We start from the raw sequence: 19819 nt of genomic DNA, 5'->3' as shown, positions 1-19819 counted from the left end.
CTGGTCTTTCTCCAATTTGTCCACATCTTTCCTGAAATGTGGTGCCCAGAACTGGACACAATACTCCAGTTGAGGTCTAATCAGCACAGAGTAGAGCAGAATTACTTCTCATGTCTTGCTTACAACACTCCTGCAAATACATCCTAGAATGATGTTCGCTTTTTTTGCAAGTGTTACACTGTTGACTCTTATTTAGCTTGTGGTCCACTATGATCCCCAGGTCCCTTTCTGCTGTACACCTTCCTAGGCAGTCATTTCCCATTTTCTACGTGTGCAACTGATTGTTCCTTCCTAAATGGAGTACTTTGCATTTGTCCTTATTGAATTTCATCCTATTTACTTCAGACCATTTCTCCAGTTTGTCCAGATCATTCTGAATTATAATCCTATCCTCCAAAGAACTTGCAACCCCTCCCAACTTGGTATCATCCGCAAACTTTATAAGTGTACTCTCTATGCCATTATCTAAATCATTGATAAAGATATTGAACAGAACTGACCTAGAATTGATCCCTGCAAGATCCCACTCGTTATGCCCTTCCAGCATGACTGTGAACCACTGACAACTACTCTTTTGGAATGGTTTTCCAACCATTTTTGCACCCACCTTATAATAACTCCATCTAGGTTGCATTTCCCTAGTTTGTTTATTATTCTCAGCTATTGTCAAATATTAATGTATTACTCAATTTAACATGGGATTCAATTAAAATCTGTATGTGAACATTTCCACATTTGATTCTGCCATGGAATTTCCAGTTTGAGAGAGAAGCCTCAAGTAAAATCTTCATGGTTTGGTCCCATATGTAGTAAAAATAATACACAGAGATACTACTGCCCAAAAATATCACAAACCAGTGAGAGAAGATAGGCAACCATCATATTACCTTACTATATGACTTTATTATTAATTTTCTATAATATTCATATCATTCTTAATATATGTCCCAATATCATAAAGGAGGATTTGGTCCATCTGAAGTTTAAGGTACATATAAACAAGAATATTATGTAATAACATGGTGTGTGTGTGGTGATAGCTCCAAAACAGCTTGGAAAGCTGCAATTATTGTCAGAAAATAAAATACATCTGGCTTGCCATGTGGATAAAGCTGTAGACTATTAAAACTGAAAAGAGAAAATTCAAAGCTAGAAAAATGTGAGTAGCTGTTCAGCAATCAGTACCATATTTTATTAGGTAATTTAAAGGTTTCTTCAGGGCTCTCATGCCGAGGGGAAAAAAATGACAAAAAGTAGGTTCTCCACAGGCTAGATTTCATCATTTAATAGCGAACTAGTTTCAAAACAGCTTCTCTTTGAACTATTAAAAGGTAATTTATGTACTTCTTTGGAGATCTGAATTATAGTCTTTGCAAAAAATATATCTATATCTATATCTGTGCTCTATAGCACAGGGAAAAAGCATCTGAAAGAAAACAAACTGGCACCCAAAATTACTTAACCCCTTCCTACGATTTTTCTATTAAAAAAAAAAAAAGTTGATGCCTGAGCTTGAAGCATTTGACAGGGCTATGATATTAAACCCTGAAAGCGGGGTCAGAAATGGCAACTCAGCTTTAACTAAAGCATCACTACTTGGAACCACTGTAATAAAATGCATTCTCTCTTGCCATCTGTTTTTGCAGCAGAAACATCGTATCATCATCAGAGGTCTTCTTGAATACTAAGGTAGGTCCAACAAGGGAATGAAAGCAAGAGAAGGAGATTTTTACCAATACCTCCATCACCATGTGCTTGCAACTAATTCTTAAGTTCTGCAACACGCAGGTCTGAAATGAACTAATTTAATCACAATCAATGTTTTTTCCACTTTATCTCAAATTATATTTTTTCAATAAAGCAGGTATAAAAAGTATATGATTTTCTTTATTTAACAAGCTAATCTTAAGAAAATTTCATAAATCACTTTATGCATAATTAAGGAATACTCTAGCAAAGTGAAATAATCACACTCAAGGTAATATAGAAACAGAGCCAGACCTTAGCTTTTGCACACTAGTGTTATTCCACTGGAGTCAAAGTCTCTATATCAGTATACATGAGCTGAGATCTGGCCCACTGGGTTTAGATAAGTGTTTTAAATCTTGAAATATCTATCCTACTATCATTGCTGTTTTGCTGCTACAAATTTTTTTTTATGGGTGAGAAATTTATATGAAAAAAGGTGACAATGGACTATAGTTTCAGGCAAGTCCTGTGGTTTATGCTGATTTATCAATACACCTGGAATGCTCCCTAAGGAATCAAACCTTCTCACAATATCAAGAATTAATAATTTTATATCAAAAAAGTTTCACTCAACATTCTGGTATCATACTCATGCTACGTCAATGCTTAACCAAGTGAGCGTAAGTATATGAAGGGAGACACTCAAATAGCAAGAAACAAGGAAGAAATTCCATTCACATATGTATGAAATTTACACTGTATAATCTTTAAGTCAAATGTAACCAGCAATGATTCCCAAAATTTCTCAAAAGATCACTGAAATCATCACCTGCATGTACAGATGACAGAGAAATGTAAAGCTAGGAAGATTGAGGTAATGCTGGTGGGAAGGTGGACATGTTTTGAAAAACTTGCCTCCTTTATTTTAGTTTTATGATGGCATTTTCCATCAGCTTATTAAGTCAGTCAGCAGTCTTGCGGTCCTTTGAACCTCCTCATTGCTACTGGGTACCAAAATAGCCTTGATGGTGAAAAATGCTCATGGATGTCAGGGACTAGCCAGAAGATGATTACACCTACCTGGCCATAGTGATCCATGCATTTATGACTTCCCCTACAATTACTGCAACTCCTTTTTATGAGTCAAGCCATACCTATGAAAATGCTCCAGCTGGTACAAAAACCTGTCTTCTTAGTAACAGAACACATCACCCTGGTGCTCTCTGTGCTGACTCCCCAAATGACTACAAGGTATCTGTCCTGATATTCAAAATCCTCCATGGGATTGGCCCTAGCCACCTGAAAGATTGCTTCCACTTTGGTGACCATAACCTCCACAGCAGCTACATTCCACTGGAACTTATAACAATGCCAACTAATAGGGAACGCTCATGACTGCAGCAAACAGAACTTTCATTGCAGCTGGGTTTAGACTATGGCACTCTCCTGCAAGAGAGAAGAATTACTGTGGCACTAACCACTTTCAGAACTAAATGAAAAGCTATTTCTTGTGTCTAGCTTTATTGAAATTCTTTCTTCATGCACACACAACCCACCCAATGACTTATGTACCCAAACAACAAACAAAATCAGATCAAAACTAATCAAACTGTTTGCCTAGTGGAACAGATGAATGATTGAAAGACACTTGGGATGTGTTTAAATGGCAGATTGCAATTTTATTAATTATACCTTAGGGAGCGGCACAACATTGTTTTCCATTGCCTACACTGGTTCCAGTGCAGGTTAGAGGAACCAAACAGCTCAGAGTAGACCCTCTTCCCTGTTCTATCCCACTGACTCAGTTCAGTTGTGAAACACGCCACATAAGGTGGCATGGAATGGGCAGGGTCACAAGACTGGGTGGGAGGAACTTCAGTCCTGAAAGACTTCAAGCTCTTTCCCACCATGTGCAAGGTCCAACTGTGTCATCCTGAGTCTCATTTATCTCTGGGAGTTGGCTCTTCTAGCCTTTACCTGCACTGGACACTAGTCACAAGTTATGATGAGTCAGTAATCATAACAACATTATAGGAACTTCAGATCCTATCATTTCTAACTGGACTGTGACTCCAGGAGGCAGCAAGGAAGGCAAAACCCCCACCGATTACATGCCAATTTGGTCCAACAGGAAAAGTTCCTTCGTGATCCCTAAAAGAGGTGATTGGTCAGACCTGTAATATCATAAGCAACACAACTCCTAATCTACAACTAAGGAGAGGAAGGCCAAGGTAAAAGGCTTAGAAAAGCCTGGATTTAGTTTAAATTGTGAGGGGAGGGGAGCGCAAACAGCACCCAATCAGCTGGCTTCGTTCACTTTTGCCTAGCCAATGGTTAAGCAGAGAATCGAAGATGCGGGGGAGCTTCCTCCCTGCAACATATATGTTTTGGATTTCTTTCATTCCCTGCTGTCCAGTCAAAGGGCCTCCCTCATTAAGGGTTATAAGAGGATATTATCCTACAGTCTGAGAAGGGAGACAGAGTGTAAGAGACTGTTATTGTTATCTCTATTTTAAAATACTTAGGAGGCATTCAGATAATATGGTGATTAGGGGCTAGTTGATACTTACATATACAGACAGTATTCTATCTACTGCTACCAGTCTATCTTGGCAACTAATCTGGATTTTTTATCCCCACCAGAGGGATTCAAGCTGTGTGTGAAAGATTCATGCTAACAGACCAAAATAAATACAGGGCTGCAAAGTAATTCATGGAAAGTGAGTCTAACCCAGTGTTTCCCAAACTTGGGACACTGCTTGTGTAGGGAAAGCCCCTGGCGGGCCGGGCTGGTTTGTTTACCTGCCGTGTCCGCAGGTTCAGCCGATCGCGGCTCCCACTGCTGCTCCAGGCCTATGGGGGCAGCGGGAAGCAGCGCGGGCTGAGGAACTAACTGGCCGCTGCTTCCATTGGCCTGCAGCGGCGAACCGCGGCCAGTGGGAGCCGCGATCGGCTGGACCTGTGGACGTGGCAGGTAAACAAACCGGCCCGGCCCGCCAGGGGCTTTCCCTACACAAGCAGCGTCCCAAGTTTGGGAAACACTGCTCTAACCCATCATAAGCTGTAAAGGCTCATCTCAGTTTTGAATAGTAAAAATGGGAACTAAAACCCTGCTGTGTTATAGTTTCAGGTCCTGATTCACATTTATACCAAGGCCCCTTTATACTGCTGTGTAAAGGAGCGTCTAACTGTAAATGGGAGCAAAGACTTCAGATTCCAACAGTTTAGATAAGTTCTATTCTCCAGTTAAATGATGTCAATGAAAAGGTAGATTACCTCCGTGATCACAAAGGAAGGATCAAATATATAAAAAGTGATTGAAACCACTGAATAAGAATTTTGGTTTTCACACTGTGATACTTTATAGAAAAATAAAACGACATTGATATGCAGAATCTTAGTAAAGTGAATTTCCATTTTTCTGAATTTCTACAAAATGATTTACAATACAATATTTTACACACACACATTGTTAAAAGAACATTATCAAGTTTGCAAAGTGAAACACTCAAATATCAGGAAATGCCAGAATTAAGACTATGTGCTCTTGGTTCCAGGACCCAGGCCACAGCAACCCAGAGCTACAATTGCAAGGAAAGTCCTATTCAGCCCCAAGCTGGAACATGCCCAGTTGAAACAGAATTTTGGGGGAATTTATCTGTGAAGCTCTAGCAAGCCTCTACTGAGCATGTGCAATCTGCAATTTTTTAAAATCTTATAAACTCGAACAAATTTGGGGTGGGTTTTCACAGGGACTACAAAAACCATATCGCTGGCATAAAAGTCATCCTCCTGCCAAAGTTCAAATCCTTGCTTCAAAGTATGGAGGCTTCTCAAAGAAAAAGTTGCCATAATTTTGTAACCTGGGCAAAATAACATTTTTTCCTAACCTTGTTTTTGTAAATGACTGAACCAATTTGGCTGAATTTTTAAAAAAAATATTCAGCCTGAGACAGACACCCAGCATGGAAAATTTCAGCCCAAATAGTTAAAAGTTGTTAAAGTTATGAGCAACTGAAAAACAGGGTTTTAATAATGGGAAGTGTTGTGCAGCCTAGAACAGTGGCTCTCAAACTTTTGTACTGGTGACCCCTTTCATATAGCAAGCTTCTGAGTGCGACCCCCCCCTTATAAATTAAAAACACTTTTAAAATATATTTAACATCATTTTAAATGCTGGAGGCAAAGCGGGGTTTGGGGTGGAGGCTGACAGCTCGCAACCCCCCGGTAATAACCTTGTGAACCCCCCCGGAGTCTTGACCCCCACTTTGAGAACCCCTGGCCTAGAAGAAGCCATTTGAAATTGATTACTCAGGCAGAATTCTCTTATTGCATCTTACTTGTTGTTCATTCTAAGCCAACACTGTGTTTTCCAATGGGGACAAAAGAGAAGTTACAGAGACAGGGAAAGCAGATGCGGAGCTTCCCCAGAAGCAGGGCCTGGAAAAAACAGATTTTCCACATGACGTAATATCAAATACAGAGCACAGCTCATCCTGTACTGCAAAGAAAGTTGATTTATTTTGGAAAAACAAGTTTTTTCCAAGATTGTCCAAATAATTCAAAATCAATTTAAATCAAGATCAATTTCAAGGTGCTGAACATACTCAACTTCCATTAAGGAGCCTAAGCACCACATGAGAAGGTGCTCTGTGCCTGGCAGGATTGGGCCTTACGTTATCTGCTTGTTTCCATTTGTAACCGGAAGCTTTTTAATTTAAAAACTTTTTTAAAAGGATATGTACATATTTTAATTTCTAGTAATGTTAAAATTATTATTCAGCAGATGGCTACTTTCATAAACCATATCCTCATTTAGGATTAACATCTTGCTCATAAAGCAGCATTTCTAATTCGCAATTAAAGGTCAGCATGAAATATGGCAATTGTGAAATCCTTAAGACTATGACATTTCAGAACATTCTCTGGTATAAAAGCACTTACCATAGCCTGACAAATCCAGCGGTGATATGGAAGAAATTAGAGAGAGTATTAATAATTAGGGAGATTTACTATATGAAAGCTGTCAAACAATGATATGTACATTGATCAGTGTCAAAGCAGCGGAGCAGCAAGCATTTCTAGCACTGTTATTTCCACATTTCTGACGGATTCACAGATAATCGTATTGACACATGTAAAAATACTTAATGGCATTCTTTCATTCCTCATCTGATATTCCATAATACATTTTTTCCTATCTGTGGGCATATGAGTGACATTTATGCATACAGTTATTTACAATAGTACAAAAAAAGACAGTATTAGTTTAACCACCACATTACTAAGAGATACAGTCATTTCTGAGCTGGCAGTGATAACTTTCACTACGAAATTTTTTTAAAGAGCTCTGCAGCTACCATCTAACGTTCAATTAAAAAAAGATGAATCCGGTTTTTGATGATATAGTAGAAGCACCACGTTTTTGTAGAGCTTAGTTATTTTCAACTGTCTCTGTATTTTCAAATAGCATGTTCATTCTGGGGCTGATTCTCCAGGCTACTGGGTTTCTCTGACAGGATGCTAAGCCCCCTCTCAACTTACAAAGACTTCAGTGGTTTTGATAGTGGTCAGGATCTCACAGAATGTACTCAGTGCCTTTTCAAGGCCTCTGTACCTCACTCTTCTCTATATGTGCCTGGCAATGTCATCTATCAAACTTGAAATTTTTGCTATTTATTTATTCTTTTAGGGCAATATTTTCATACCTGGTTAGTTAAAGAAAGACGTAATGGCTGGAATTTTGAAACCTAGGCAATTCAAGTCCATATTTAGGCACCTAAGTTGAAACGATCTTCAAAGTTGCTGAGCATCTGCAGCTCTCCTTGATTTCGGTGAGATTTATGGGTACTGAGCACTTCTGAAAAGCAGGCCACATACATTTAAATGCCTAACTATGGACTTCAGGTACCCAGGTTTGAAAATTTTGGCCATTACTCTCTAGTCTCTAGAGACTCATTCTCCAGACTACAAAATTGGGTCCACGGTTTCTTCAATTAGTATTAATGCAGTCACCAGCATTATAATAAACAGTAATTTACAAATCAAGAGTCCTGAGATTTTTTAATTTGGCAAAAAAGAGCAAATAATTCTCACTTTATCGTGGATCTGAAAAATTTCATTTTCCCCCCTGTGAATTTCAATACTGTACATTAAATTTTCCTGATTTCAATAAATCAGATTTTTAATTTACTGAAATGTTTCATAAATTTCTTTAGTAAATAATTCATGGTTTGTGGTGCTAGCCAATACATATGTTAGGCATAGGGTGCACCACATTAATGTTCTATTATATCCAGCATGTGGGCAATTATGTTAACACTTTTGCTCACTTATGCCAAGAAATAGATATCCCACTCTACAAAGCTAAACATAGCTTCTGGCATTAGCAAATATGACATTTGTCAAAGACAAATACATGATCTGCCCTTGGTACAAGCTTAGGAGATGCCTTCTCGTGGAACAGTACCTAGAAAACTGGGTCCAAAACAAAAGATAAGTGGAGTACCCCATGGTATAAGAGAAACAAATTGGAATTGGTCGGTTGAATCTTTAATGGCATATAAAGGGTTTATAACTGTCAAAAAACCCTATTATAAATACAGGTGTATCTTGGAAGCAGAACTGTGGAAGGTGAATATGCTGCAAGATAAGAATTGCTTCCCAAAAGGAGAGTACGTATGTCTCCTTTTTGTATTGCACTGCTTTGTTTTTATGCAATAAATTTGGCTAAGCTTGGTTATTTGGTCTCTTAAATATTTTTAATAATGAACCATAAGTGTAGTCAATCAATTGGCTATATATTTTAATCAACAGTGGACTGTCCACAATATGTCATTATCATTATTCTTCATTAAAAGGTACATAATTCTGCTGTAAAAGAAACCATCCTTGTGACATCTGAGATAATGCAGTTATTTCCCAGTATAGAAAATACCTGTGGTATCTGAAGTAATACAATGGGGTAACTTGGTTAAGGTTAACCTTTTAATAACTACTGTTAAACCCATTTTTTTCAGCAGATGACACTCGTTTTTTGCAACTTGAGGAATTGTTCATGAGGCTCTTCAAGGAAACATGAATAGCAATTAATATTGTTCGGAGTTGAAAGATTTCTAGTTAACCTCGACTAGACTGAAACTCAGCATAAATCAGAGGTCACAGAATTTAAATTCCTTCCCCCTTGCTGGAATGATTTTTTGCCTAGATTACTATGCCCTACAAGGGTTGCTAAGGTAACAGATCCCATCATGTTATAACAAAACAACAGATAAAACTTTAAATCATTTTAAATTTAGGGTTTTAAAATGTCTGTTTTTCCTCTTTCAATTGCACAGTAAGTCAAACAAATTGGTATCCCAAGCACCGAGGAACAGCTGTGCTCATTAGCTAATTTGGCATTATGTTGGATAGTTTATTACCCGTATGGTACACACAGACACACACTCAGGTATTATCTGAGTCTATTAATAATTTCAGCTCAAATCAAATGTAGATATTAAATGAAATATAATCATATTTAGTAACTCATAATTACCACATCTTACTTTGGTCTAGATCCATCTTCCTAGACACTGTTTTCCATACAACAGTTTCCCACACAAATGCAGTAGCCATTATATGAAAGAGCTAGAGATAATTTTCAAATGAATCAATAGTTTCGTGGTATCAGAGGTTACTCACCACATCTCGAACGATGGGAAAACTTTTCTTTCTACGCAGGTCTGGCATGCTGTCAATTCCATACAGTCCACGGCCAGGCCTTCAGAGAACATAAAAGGGGAGGGGGGGGAAAGGTTTGAGTTTAGGAGTTTGCATCTTTAAGGAGGACATTGTTGATTTACCATATTCCCTGCTACAATATGACTAATCTGTGTATATGTAACACCGACAGACCCCAGTTGTCGGTGGGCGGGATTAAACTTGGGACCTCTGGAGTTTAGTGCATGAGCCTCTACACATGAGCTAAAAGCCAATGGGTTGTTAGCTAAGTCTGTAGAGCAGACTCATTTTATCTCTCTCTCTCTAAGTGGTCTCAGTGCCACTAGATGGGACAGAACACCACCCCAGGGGGTGTGTGGGTTACACATAGTTAAAAGCAAAATTAACATTCTAATGGCTGACAGAAGCAATCATTTTTTCAATTTTATGAAAAATATGTTCTAGTGATCAGAGGCATCAAGAGGACTTGATCTCTTCCTAGCTCTTCCATTGAGAAGCTGGATACATTAAGCAAACCAATTAACTTCTGTGCCCCAGTTTACCCAGTTGTATGGCAGGTCTCATAATAGTTCACCACAACACAGAGTGTGGGAAGGCTTAATCAATTATATTTGTAAAAATTTGGGGCTTTGAGAGCCTACATATCAAATGACATTTAAATGCAGGCTGCTGTCATTCATACAGTACAACTATATAAAGAATTCTGAGTATATGCAATAAAATCTTTTAATGTGTTAGCATGGGACTGCAGAAAACACAATATCTAATGCAGTAAATCATTCCAACTGTAACTTTTTAATGTTGATTTATTGGCCGTATCATTAGTATTTGGAGTGTTTTCTTATACTCAGTTTGATTTCTCTATTCACACAAACATTTAAACCACACACACATGTATATCAGAATGTACCTTAAAAACATTACAGGACAAGCCCATGGCCACTTCACACACACAGTACAAAACTGGTGTGCGTAGATAGTACACATAAATAATACAAACTGAGAGTCATATCCTGCTCAAGTAGGTAAAAGCAATACAAAGATCAGCAGAAGGTTCATTTTCCTTGAGGTTGTTCTATTGTAGGGAGGGTTGGCAGGGAAGGAAATGACTTGAGATACCCAGAGGAGTTGGGCAAATATATTTTGCATAGAGGCCTAGTGCTTCCCCAAAATACTCCCTTGGTCCCAGTTTCCCCCTGCTTGGCACTGCCTCAAACCTGAGAGAGAGACAGAAAGAGATGAAAAAGTCCACCTTTGTTCTTCGCAGGGTGAAGGACCAATTTTATAGTCCACTCACAGGACTGACAGACCCAATTTCATTTTGATAAAAAAAAAAAGTTAGAAATTAATAAACCAGGACTGAGTGTGTGGGATTCTCACCCAACAAAGCCACAATCAGGCCCTCTGTAAAACAGGGTGGATTTGTAACCAAGGCTGTAATGAAGTGTAGCTCAAAAGAATGGGCAGGTGCACATGAATGACAAATGAATTCTGTGTTGTTTCTATGAATAGCAAATTACTTTGAAATTATTGGAAACTTAAAATAAAGTCGGTCTATAATCTTGTGTAACAGGATTGCTTTGTTCTGAAACGTCATCAAGGTGAATGGACTTGGACACCAATAATTTTTGTTAAGAAAGGAATATGTAAGTTGCTCAAGTCTGGCATGGAAACTGTCCTTTCCTGGTAAAGCCTAATTTTTCACCTGAACTTGATAAAAGATCTAAGAATGGTAACAGACATTTATGCCTTTAGACCAGGGGTCGGCAACGTTCGGCACGCGGCTCGCCGGGGCCAGTTTTATTTACCTGCTGACGCGGCAGGTTTGGCCGATTGCAGCCCCCACTGGCCGTGGTTCGCCGTCCCGGGCCAGTGGGGGCGGCGAGAAGCCGCGGCCAGCACATCGCTCGCCCATGCCGCTTCTCGCCGCCCCCATTGGCCCAGGACGGCCAGTGGGGGCCGCGATCGGCCGAACCTGCTGCGTCAGCAGGTAAATAAGACTGGCCTGGCCCGCCAGGGTGCTATTCAACTTCTTTCCTTTTAACTGGTCTCAAAATATGCCAGATTAGTATACTGCACTCCTACAATACAGAACACATCATGCAATGCCTTGGTAATACTAAAAATCAAATAATGTGATTCCCTAACAGGGAAGTACTGATCTGGCCATGGGTGGATTTATTTTTGTGTGCTTAGTTTTATTAATTTACAGTGAATTTCTGGCTCTAGAATCAGATATGGAATACTCAAGATTTGCATGCCCTGCCAGCACAAGTCCCACTGCTTCTGAAACCATGTATCCTACCATGAGAAAGCGCTTCTTCAGCTTCTTCTAGTGGACATTTTACTAAATATTGTGCTAAGGATTTTAGATTCATAGACTTTAAGGTCAGAAGGGATCATTATGATAATCTAGTCTGATCTCCTGTACAACGCAGGCCACAGAATCTCACCCACCCACTCCTGTAATAAACCCTTTACCTATGTCTGAGCTATTGAAGTCCTCAAATCATGGTTTAAAGACTTCAAGGGGAAAAAAATAAGTTCAGTTGGACTTTTGGATGAATGGGAGAAATGCATCCTATTTAACTTTTGACAAATGATTTAACCAATTGAGAGCTTGCCTGGTGCACAGTAAGGACTCTGACATGTTTAGACAGACTATTGTGTTACATGAAATATACCAATGGGCCATACTCATGAACTTTAGCTATGTAACAAATATCCTCAGTGCACTGACTGGATTAATAATGTTAATGTTATACACAAATATGTATATGCAGTGCTGACAAGAACAGAACCACTGCTTCATTTCTGCAAGCATGGAGACTACTTTATTAGCTCTTCATCCTTCAGCACATGACCATCATTTGAGCTCTCTATTCTTCTGTAACTGTGCATCTTCCCTCAGCATCACCTGGATAGCTTCTGTATAACTATAGGAATGCATGTACACAACTACTTCTCTCTCTCTCTTCTGTGTGGAGTTGTAAAACTCAGCAAAGATGAGGATAACAGTAATAAGATCACATGGCTTACATAGGTTTATCATATGAGTGGCTTCTTGGATCATAATCACACACATTTCTTTTCAAATTGTCCTTTAAAAACTCCCTATCAAGCCATATGCTTCTATGCTCCCTTAATATTTTCCTCTTCTGCCTCTGGAGAAGGTGACCTCACTGTCTATTAGTTTATGGATTAATGTGGGACTTTCCTCTTCTACACAGACTATCCCCAGTTGCCCTACCATTGTTCACACCTTTAAAAACAATATAAATTAGCCATTCAACTCCACTGGATGATGGCTGGCTCCCTCTGCATAACTCCCTCTCCCCCAGGGTTGTCTGCTCCACACAGGGCTTTGAGAGCTCAGGGACAGGAAGGCACTTCCATACACGCTGCTGCTGTCCAGAGCTCAAGGAGGAGTCCCTGCATGTGCCAGGTTCAAGAGAGCAGAAGGCCTATTGTTCAGTAATTCAGCATACATTCCAATGTTCTGCTGGGACCCTTCCATTACCTAATCCCTTTTCTCCACACCTTCCCCGACTCCAGTCACTCTCCCAACTCCACCAAGCAATCATAGAGTCAAGAACTTCTGAGAGAGACTAAAGCAACTAAGGTCACACGTGCTAAAATCCAGACTGCATGGGGAAGGGAAAAGGGGAGCTAAACTAGAGGATGCTGAAATCTTCTTAAGGAGCCATTCCTACATGGGAATTCTATGGAGAGCTCACCAAAGCTGTCAGATGATAAAGCTCAAAATTCAGATGGTTGTTGTACAGTTGGATCTGTTGACACAGAGAAAAGTCCCATAGAGAAAAAAAAATCTCCCCTTCCACCTAGTAGTAGTAGTACATAAAGATACTTTGGGCATCATTCTTTACAAGGTAACAGACATTCAGCTCTTAGGTAATAGGCCAAGGGCCAGGCTATAAAATCATTTCACCCCTGTAAATCTGAATAATTCCATTGACTCCAGTGAAGACAATTTGGATTTGCACTGGTATAAATGAGATTAGTATCTGGCCCTAAAAATCTAAGTGTCTTATCCAAAGCATAACGAAGTCAATGAGAATCTTTTTGTAGACTTCAACAGGTTTGGGATCAGATCCTAACAGTAGCTCATCCAGCTCTAACTACTTTAATATTCCAATCTGTAAATAATGTTTGTTTTCTAGGGAAACTCTTTCATATGGCTCTAAAAAGTGACATGATGAAAGTCTAATGCAAACCCCTCATAATTTATGGATATTGATGCTTCTTAGAAGCTCTGATTATTAATAGTTTCTTTCCTTTTCTACTCCCTCTTTCCCCCCATTATTTTTTTAAAAAGCTGATGCTTCCCCTTCACTTGAAATTGAAAGGGAAGACAAAATAGACAAGGCTTTCAAGATACCTGGAGAGTGAATCTGATTTTCAGGCATAAGACACTTTAGGTCTCCTCTAGCACGGATATTCATCAGGCAAATCCTCTTTGACAATGAAACTTCACTCCTTTCTTTCAAGGAAGAGAACAAACTATGAAAGTATATGTGATATGGTTTGGTTCATAACACAGTTCTGAAATGAAGGCAAATTCAGGCTGTTTCTTTTAGGATTTTCTTAGTTAGAACTGTACACAAACCAAATCTGTAGGATTCAGTGGTCTGATTTTGCAGGGGCTGGAGTGCCGCCTCAATCCTTCAGTGTTTAATGCCACTCAGCAACTCACAAGAGGCCCCTGATACCTTGCAGGATTGAGCCATAGGTGAGCACACAGAATAAAGTGAAACGTATCATTCAAGCTTTTCAAAATGCAGCTTTCTCAGGAGAAAGCTTAATAAAGGTTTGTGAACTCTGGGAGTTTCGTGAGCCAAGAATGCTGGCAGGCTTTCCTCCTGTGTGCTGCCTTTAAGCTCTGAGGCTTATTATTTAGTTCAATGGAGAAGGTCTTGCAGGAAGTTTCCATAACTCATACATTATTAATCAGCAATACACAATGGATGTGTGGCAAATGCTCTGATTATATAATCATTTCACATCCTAGATGATATCTCAGGTTAATTAGTGTTTTAAGGGATGTGACCTGCTTCTTCCTGTAAGGTACCAGTTACTGAAGCGGAAACTTGGAGAAATCATTCAGAATCTTTACGCATGCAGAAAATAAATTAGAATTGTTTAGCTACAAGATAAGTTTTAGCTTATGGTGTGATCACCTTAGCTCACTGCCAAACCAATATTCTGCAAATGCTTAAATGTAGTGTTGGGGCGTTAGAAAACAGTTTGACATTTCACTTTTAATACATACTGATCAAACTCAACTGCAAGTATATTCATCAAAGTAACTAAATAGGATATTTTGGAGGGGCATTCTCTATTTATCCTCCCTCTCTAGCTTCCAGATTAAACATGCCTACTTTCCATATCAAGATAATGTTCTATCTCCTGTAACTTCAAATTCAATATGGGACCTCAAAATCAAAATCCATCAACAATAATAAAGAGTCTAGAATGAAAACTTAGCTCAATGATTTTGTTGATTCACGAACCAGAACAGAATCCAGCACACTGTCCTACGGCTGGTTGTGCTCCGATAACACAATACCAAAGTACTTGTTTTTGCATTAAGGTAACCAAACATGATTTCAGGGTACCTATGGTGCTGATAGTTGAATTAGGAGGAGATAGTTTTGCTCTTACTTTTCTGATTATCTTCCAAGGTAAATCATGGTTACAATTACCAATTCCAGTGGCAAGAAATGAGCTTCAGATACACTGTTTCATCTCTCTCTGGTGTATTAATGTGACTGTCCAGTTTCTCAGTTGTTCAAGTACAGAACTAGCTGCAAAGAGGAGTCAGCCAGAGACTCCATTGGTAGGGGCTGAAGCAGCCAAAGCAGGGAACTTTGGTCCTTTGGAGAACTGTCTACACTTTGACTGGATTTTCTATGCCCTGTCCTGATTGGCTGTTTGCTCCAAATCTCCCCCTCCCACACAGTCTCTCCATCTCAATGTAACTCCTTTTACCCCTTCTCCCCATTCCTCTCACCTGCCCTTTTTCTCCCATTGCTTTAGCTTATCTCCTCCTAACTCCCCCCATATATATAAACCAATTCCGGAACTAACATGACATTGCTGCCATCACACATGTTACCGTACTTGTGTGTTATACCCTTTCCCCCGCCCAGTATCAGTCAGGTCTATTTAGAGTGTAAGCTCTTCAGAGGCCAGGAACTGTCTTTTGTTCTGTGTTTGTACAGCACCCAGCATAATGGTGTCCTGGTCCATGACAAATAATACAAATAAACAACAGTGGGTAAACGCTGTCTTTAACAGCTTTAAGCTTGATCCAACTGTGATTACTCACACAGCTGTTGGCCCATGGAAACCTAATGGCCTACTGGGTTTTGGAGCCACAAATGCAAGTTGTGATTGTGAGAGATATCTTGCTGTCTCCTCTCCAGCAATACTTGTTTAGTATAATACAATACATTATCCCTTTTCTCAAATGCCAGAGATTGCATGGACTACAAACGGGGAATCCCAAAGCACCACAATGCAAGGACTTGTTCTTCCCTAGCCAACTGAATGTCAGCAAGCTGAAAGGAGCCTGCATGCCCCCAAGATATTTAAAGGGAATAAAACAAAGCTGTGATCAAGAGGGAGAGAGAGGCATATCTCACAGAGTTCCAGTGACTGTAGAGAAAAAGTCACCAGAACAGCAAGCTGTCTTTCCCCTGTAAAACCATGACACGTCTGAGGAGATTTAATGCAGCCAGGAGGAAAAATCCTGGAAGTCAAGAATGGAAATAAGAACACCAGCAGCCTCATATGTGGAGTAGCAAATTGTGGCTGTGTTTAGCTCTGCTCTTTTCTTGGCTGGCCAACCTCTCTCTCTGAATAAGTCAGCCAGCTGTGGAGGGTATTTTCAGCTCAATGGGGCCTAGGTAGCAATAACAGTAAGCACTAGGGCCCTTTTAGGGAGATCTTCTTGGTATCTAAATAGGCCAGGCCAGGACTACATACAATGATTTGCATATGCAAGATTATTAAAACCAGAAAGTATTTACTGCTTTCTTGTCATTTGGGTAACTGTTGATATTTGTATTGCCAAATTTATTTCTCACATTACAGTTTGGGTGAATTGGAAGTTGCCCAACTCATTTTGCTCTTGCTATAATTATGTTTATAATTTTGTTGTTTTTCCTCTTCATAAACTCTTGGCTTTGAACACAACCGCCGGCCATGGCTCCCGGCAAGATGGCTATCTAACTGCCTCTTTCAAATCGCCTCTTTCCCCATCTATCCTACTTGCATGGCTTCTGACACTTTCATGGCACCTGTAAAGTACAGGAATGTATCAGAGTGCATCACACCAGTTAAAATAAAACATTAACGCCTGACTCAGGTAAAAGCAAGCCTAAACACATAATTGTAAATGGACTAAAAGTAATCTATAGTGGTCACCCATAAACTTTTGATCATTTGCTTTAGCAAATACCATAATATTTGTGGCATTACCTGAACTTCCCTATACTAACAGAAGTAAAGTTATTCAAGAGATAATCTAAATGACAATCATTTTTAAGGATGCTTGCAACATGATCCTTATCCATCAGAGAAAAATGAGACAATAGATGAAAGATCTTGCCATTAGCAAGAATAGACAAAACAATTTAATACTGAGTTATTAAGGAAATGTCAAAAGTCACTTGGACATAGGATAAAGCATGTCCCTTAAAGCCCTGCAAGGAAAAAAAAACATTCTGAAAATAAGAGGGAGCAGTGTTACAATTTTTTTGGAAGCTTGTCATCTTTACACCTCTTGCTCTCTCAGATGATAAAATGCTACTTAACAATACATTCTACTAAATTTCACAATACAGAAATGAAACTGATTGTATAAGACTTCTAAACATTGCAGTATCAGCCCAGGAAGTGCTGTCATATTATATCCTAATATTGAACATCTGGACTTGGAAAATCTTGATAGTTTCATGTTACCTAATACTAACTGCTCCCCTCCCATTTCCAACTTGTTTTGCTTCACCTATCTTGCTGCATATTGTCATAAATCAAGACTGTACGCTCCTTAAGGCAGGGACAATTTCTCCATGTCTATAGATGACTAGTACAATATCTAATAGGGGCCTCTCAGCCCATGGGAACACACACAAATAATAAAATAATAATACAAACTTTACTCACAGAGATCTAATATTTCTAAGGCCTCTAGTGAGTTCTATTAAACATTTCTGATGTAATTCACTATTTATTCTAGACCAGCAGTTCTCTTTCTTGCACCATGACTAACTTTTTTTACAACAAAAATTTCTACATGAACCCCAGAGGGGAGACTGAAGACCGAGCCCTTCCAAGCTCTGCCACCCTGGGCGGGTGGGGGTGGGGGGGCAAAGCTGCAGCCCAACCTTAGCCCTGGATTAGACTTGCTAGGGCCCAGGGCCAATGCCAGCCTTGGCGACCCCATTAAAATGGGGTCCCGACCCACAGTTTGAGAACCCCTCTTCTAGACAGAACCTGTTTTTAATATTTCACTACATCGGACTACAGTTTATGGCAGACTTTATGAAAATTAACTAGTTGATTAGTTAATTGTATGGTTAAATTTCTACAATATAATGAACCTTGATGATTTATAGTCCATGCTGTGAATAACTGGTGGCCCTTTAGTGTTTAAATGATGCTATTTAATATGCTAATTGGTAAATGTCACCTTTTAAAGAATGTTGACATTCATTCTTCTTCCACAGGATGATAGAACCTAGGTGATAGTTTGTTAATGAAGCCTTAAGTAAACACATTTTAAAGAGAACTTTTTTATCTTTACTAAAATGAGAGTTAAAGTTGTTGCTTACAAGTGAGTCATGAAGGTCACACATTAAATGGAAGGAGCAATATTTATAATATTCCAGATTTTTCTGAATTTCCTTTTAACTTCCTAGTATCAAGTGGAAATGAATCACTGTTCATTCAGTGGCACTTAACCAAAGCAAGCAAAAATATACATGCTTCTTGTATTCTCCCTCCACTCATCCCTCCCTACCCCACCCCAACCCCAAAAAAACCCTGCACATTTTCTTCCTTCTCAGAAAAACAAACCTGTTCTTGACCCTTTGTTTTGCAAAGGTCCTGAAAGCTTTCTTGGCTTATGTTTCGCATAGTAGTGCTACTTATTTTCAATCCTTTTTACAAGTAGCAAATCTGAAGACGGAAAAAAGAAATAAAACAAGCTACAATCCTAGATTTGGGAATGGCCAATTCTGATCCAAAGTCCTCCTAAACAAATATGGCCAAATCCTCAATTTGTCTCTTCATTAATAAAAGGGTTCAAAGTCTCCAGAGATAATTCAGAAGATACAGCTTCAAATCATAAAGACTAAAGATTCCAAAGCTTAATTCAAATGCTTGAGGTGGTAATGAGATTTGTGAGAGGAATTCATATAGGTTCTAACTGCATTAAACCGGGGGGGGAGGGGAGGGTAACACCTGAGGTCTTATTTTATGATTTGGACTAAAACACCTAGTTCATCCAGACAGGAAAAGACCAGCAATGGAATATCAAACAAAAGCACTGAAGAAACTACAGCTAGATTTTTAAAATAGTGCTTAGCCCACACTAAGGGGTGGTGCAGTCACTCCTCAGAATGGAGGAGAGTATATAAACTGCTGAGCCGGGCAAGCATGCGCACTCCAGTTCTGATGGCCAGTTGGCAGGGTAGCAGAAGCCATCGCTCTGCCCACTTCATGCTTCTTGTAAGGAGCACCTCAGAACCAGCCATTGACTTGTTCGAGAAGAGGGGCTGAAATTTTGGTCAGCCTATATATGTAAGCCATATCGGGGTTAGCCACTATCTAGTCAGGAGTCAGCAATGTACTGTAATTATTTTTGAACACTGCTGTATCTTTCCCATAGGACAGAGTAAATAGTTCATTTCAAAGCAAAAAGATGCATCTTAACAGCACTGTGTCTCTGCCTTATTAACCAATGAAATAATGACAAAGCATGTAGCATACAATTCCTGATTCTTGTGTGGAAAGAGTATGTAGTTCCATAGTTACTGGGGAGAAAGTAAAGGTAAACTGTTCCTTTGCCTGTTGGCTTTGTCTAGGTTTGGCATCGGAAATGCCATCTTCCACCTCTAGTCTGCTATGATACTTTGCCCCTTTTTTTGGAGGAGGATTTAATGCACATGCTTGTCACATTAAATCTGGAACATTGTAACTTCACTGTACCTGGACTTGGAGGTGGAAGCAATACAAAAGCTCCCATCTGTGCAAAGCAGAACTGGCTGCCATCAAATCCATACCGCTTGTGCGCCAAACCCATCCGTGGCTCCCAGGCTGGTTTCAATGGCACAAGCAACTACTTTGCATGTGGTTTTCCATTTTTCAAGGAGATCATATG

General features: G+C 39.4%; 1 protein-coding gene across 1 annotated transcript in view; it reads right to left on the bottom strand.

Annotated features, from left to right (window-relative positions):
- Positions 1-19819, bottom strand: part of UNC13C (unc-13 homolog C) — a 402369-nt gene that overhangs the window by 293378 nt on the left and 89172 nt on the right. Inside the window, exon 5 of the mRNA XM_065558178.1 lies at positions 9373-9451. Coding sequence (XP_065414250.1) covers positions 9373-9451 — 79 coding nt within the window. The remainder of the gene's footprint in view (positions 1-9372; positions 9452-19819) is intronic.

Source organism: Chrysemys picta, chromosome 10, assembly GCF_011386835.1.
Source record: "Chrysemys picta bellii isolate R12L10 chromosome 10, ASM1138683v2, whole genome shotgun sequence".
NCBI classification, from domain to species: Eukaryota; Metazoa; Chordata; order Testudines; family Emydidae; genus Chrysemys; species Chrysemys picta.
The sequence above is the reverse complement of the archived record's forward strand: the minus strand, read 5'-3'. Positions and strand labels throughout refer to the sequence as shown.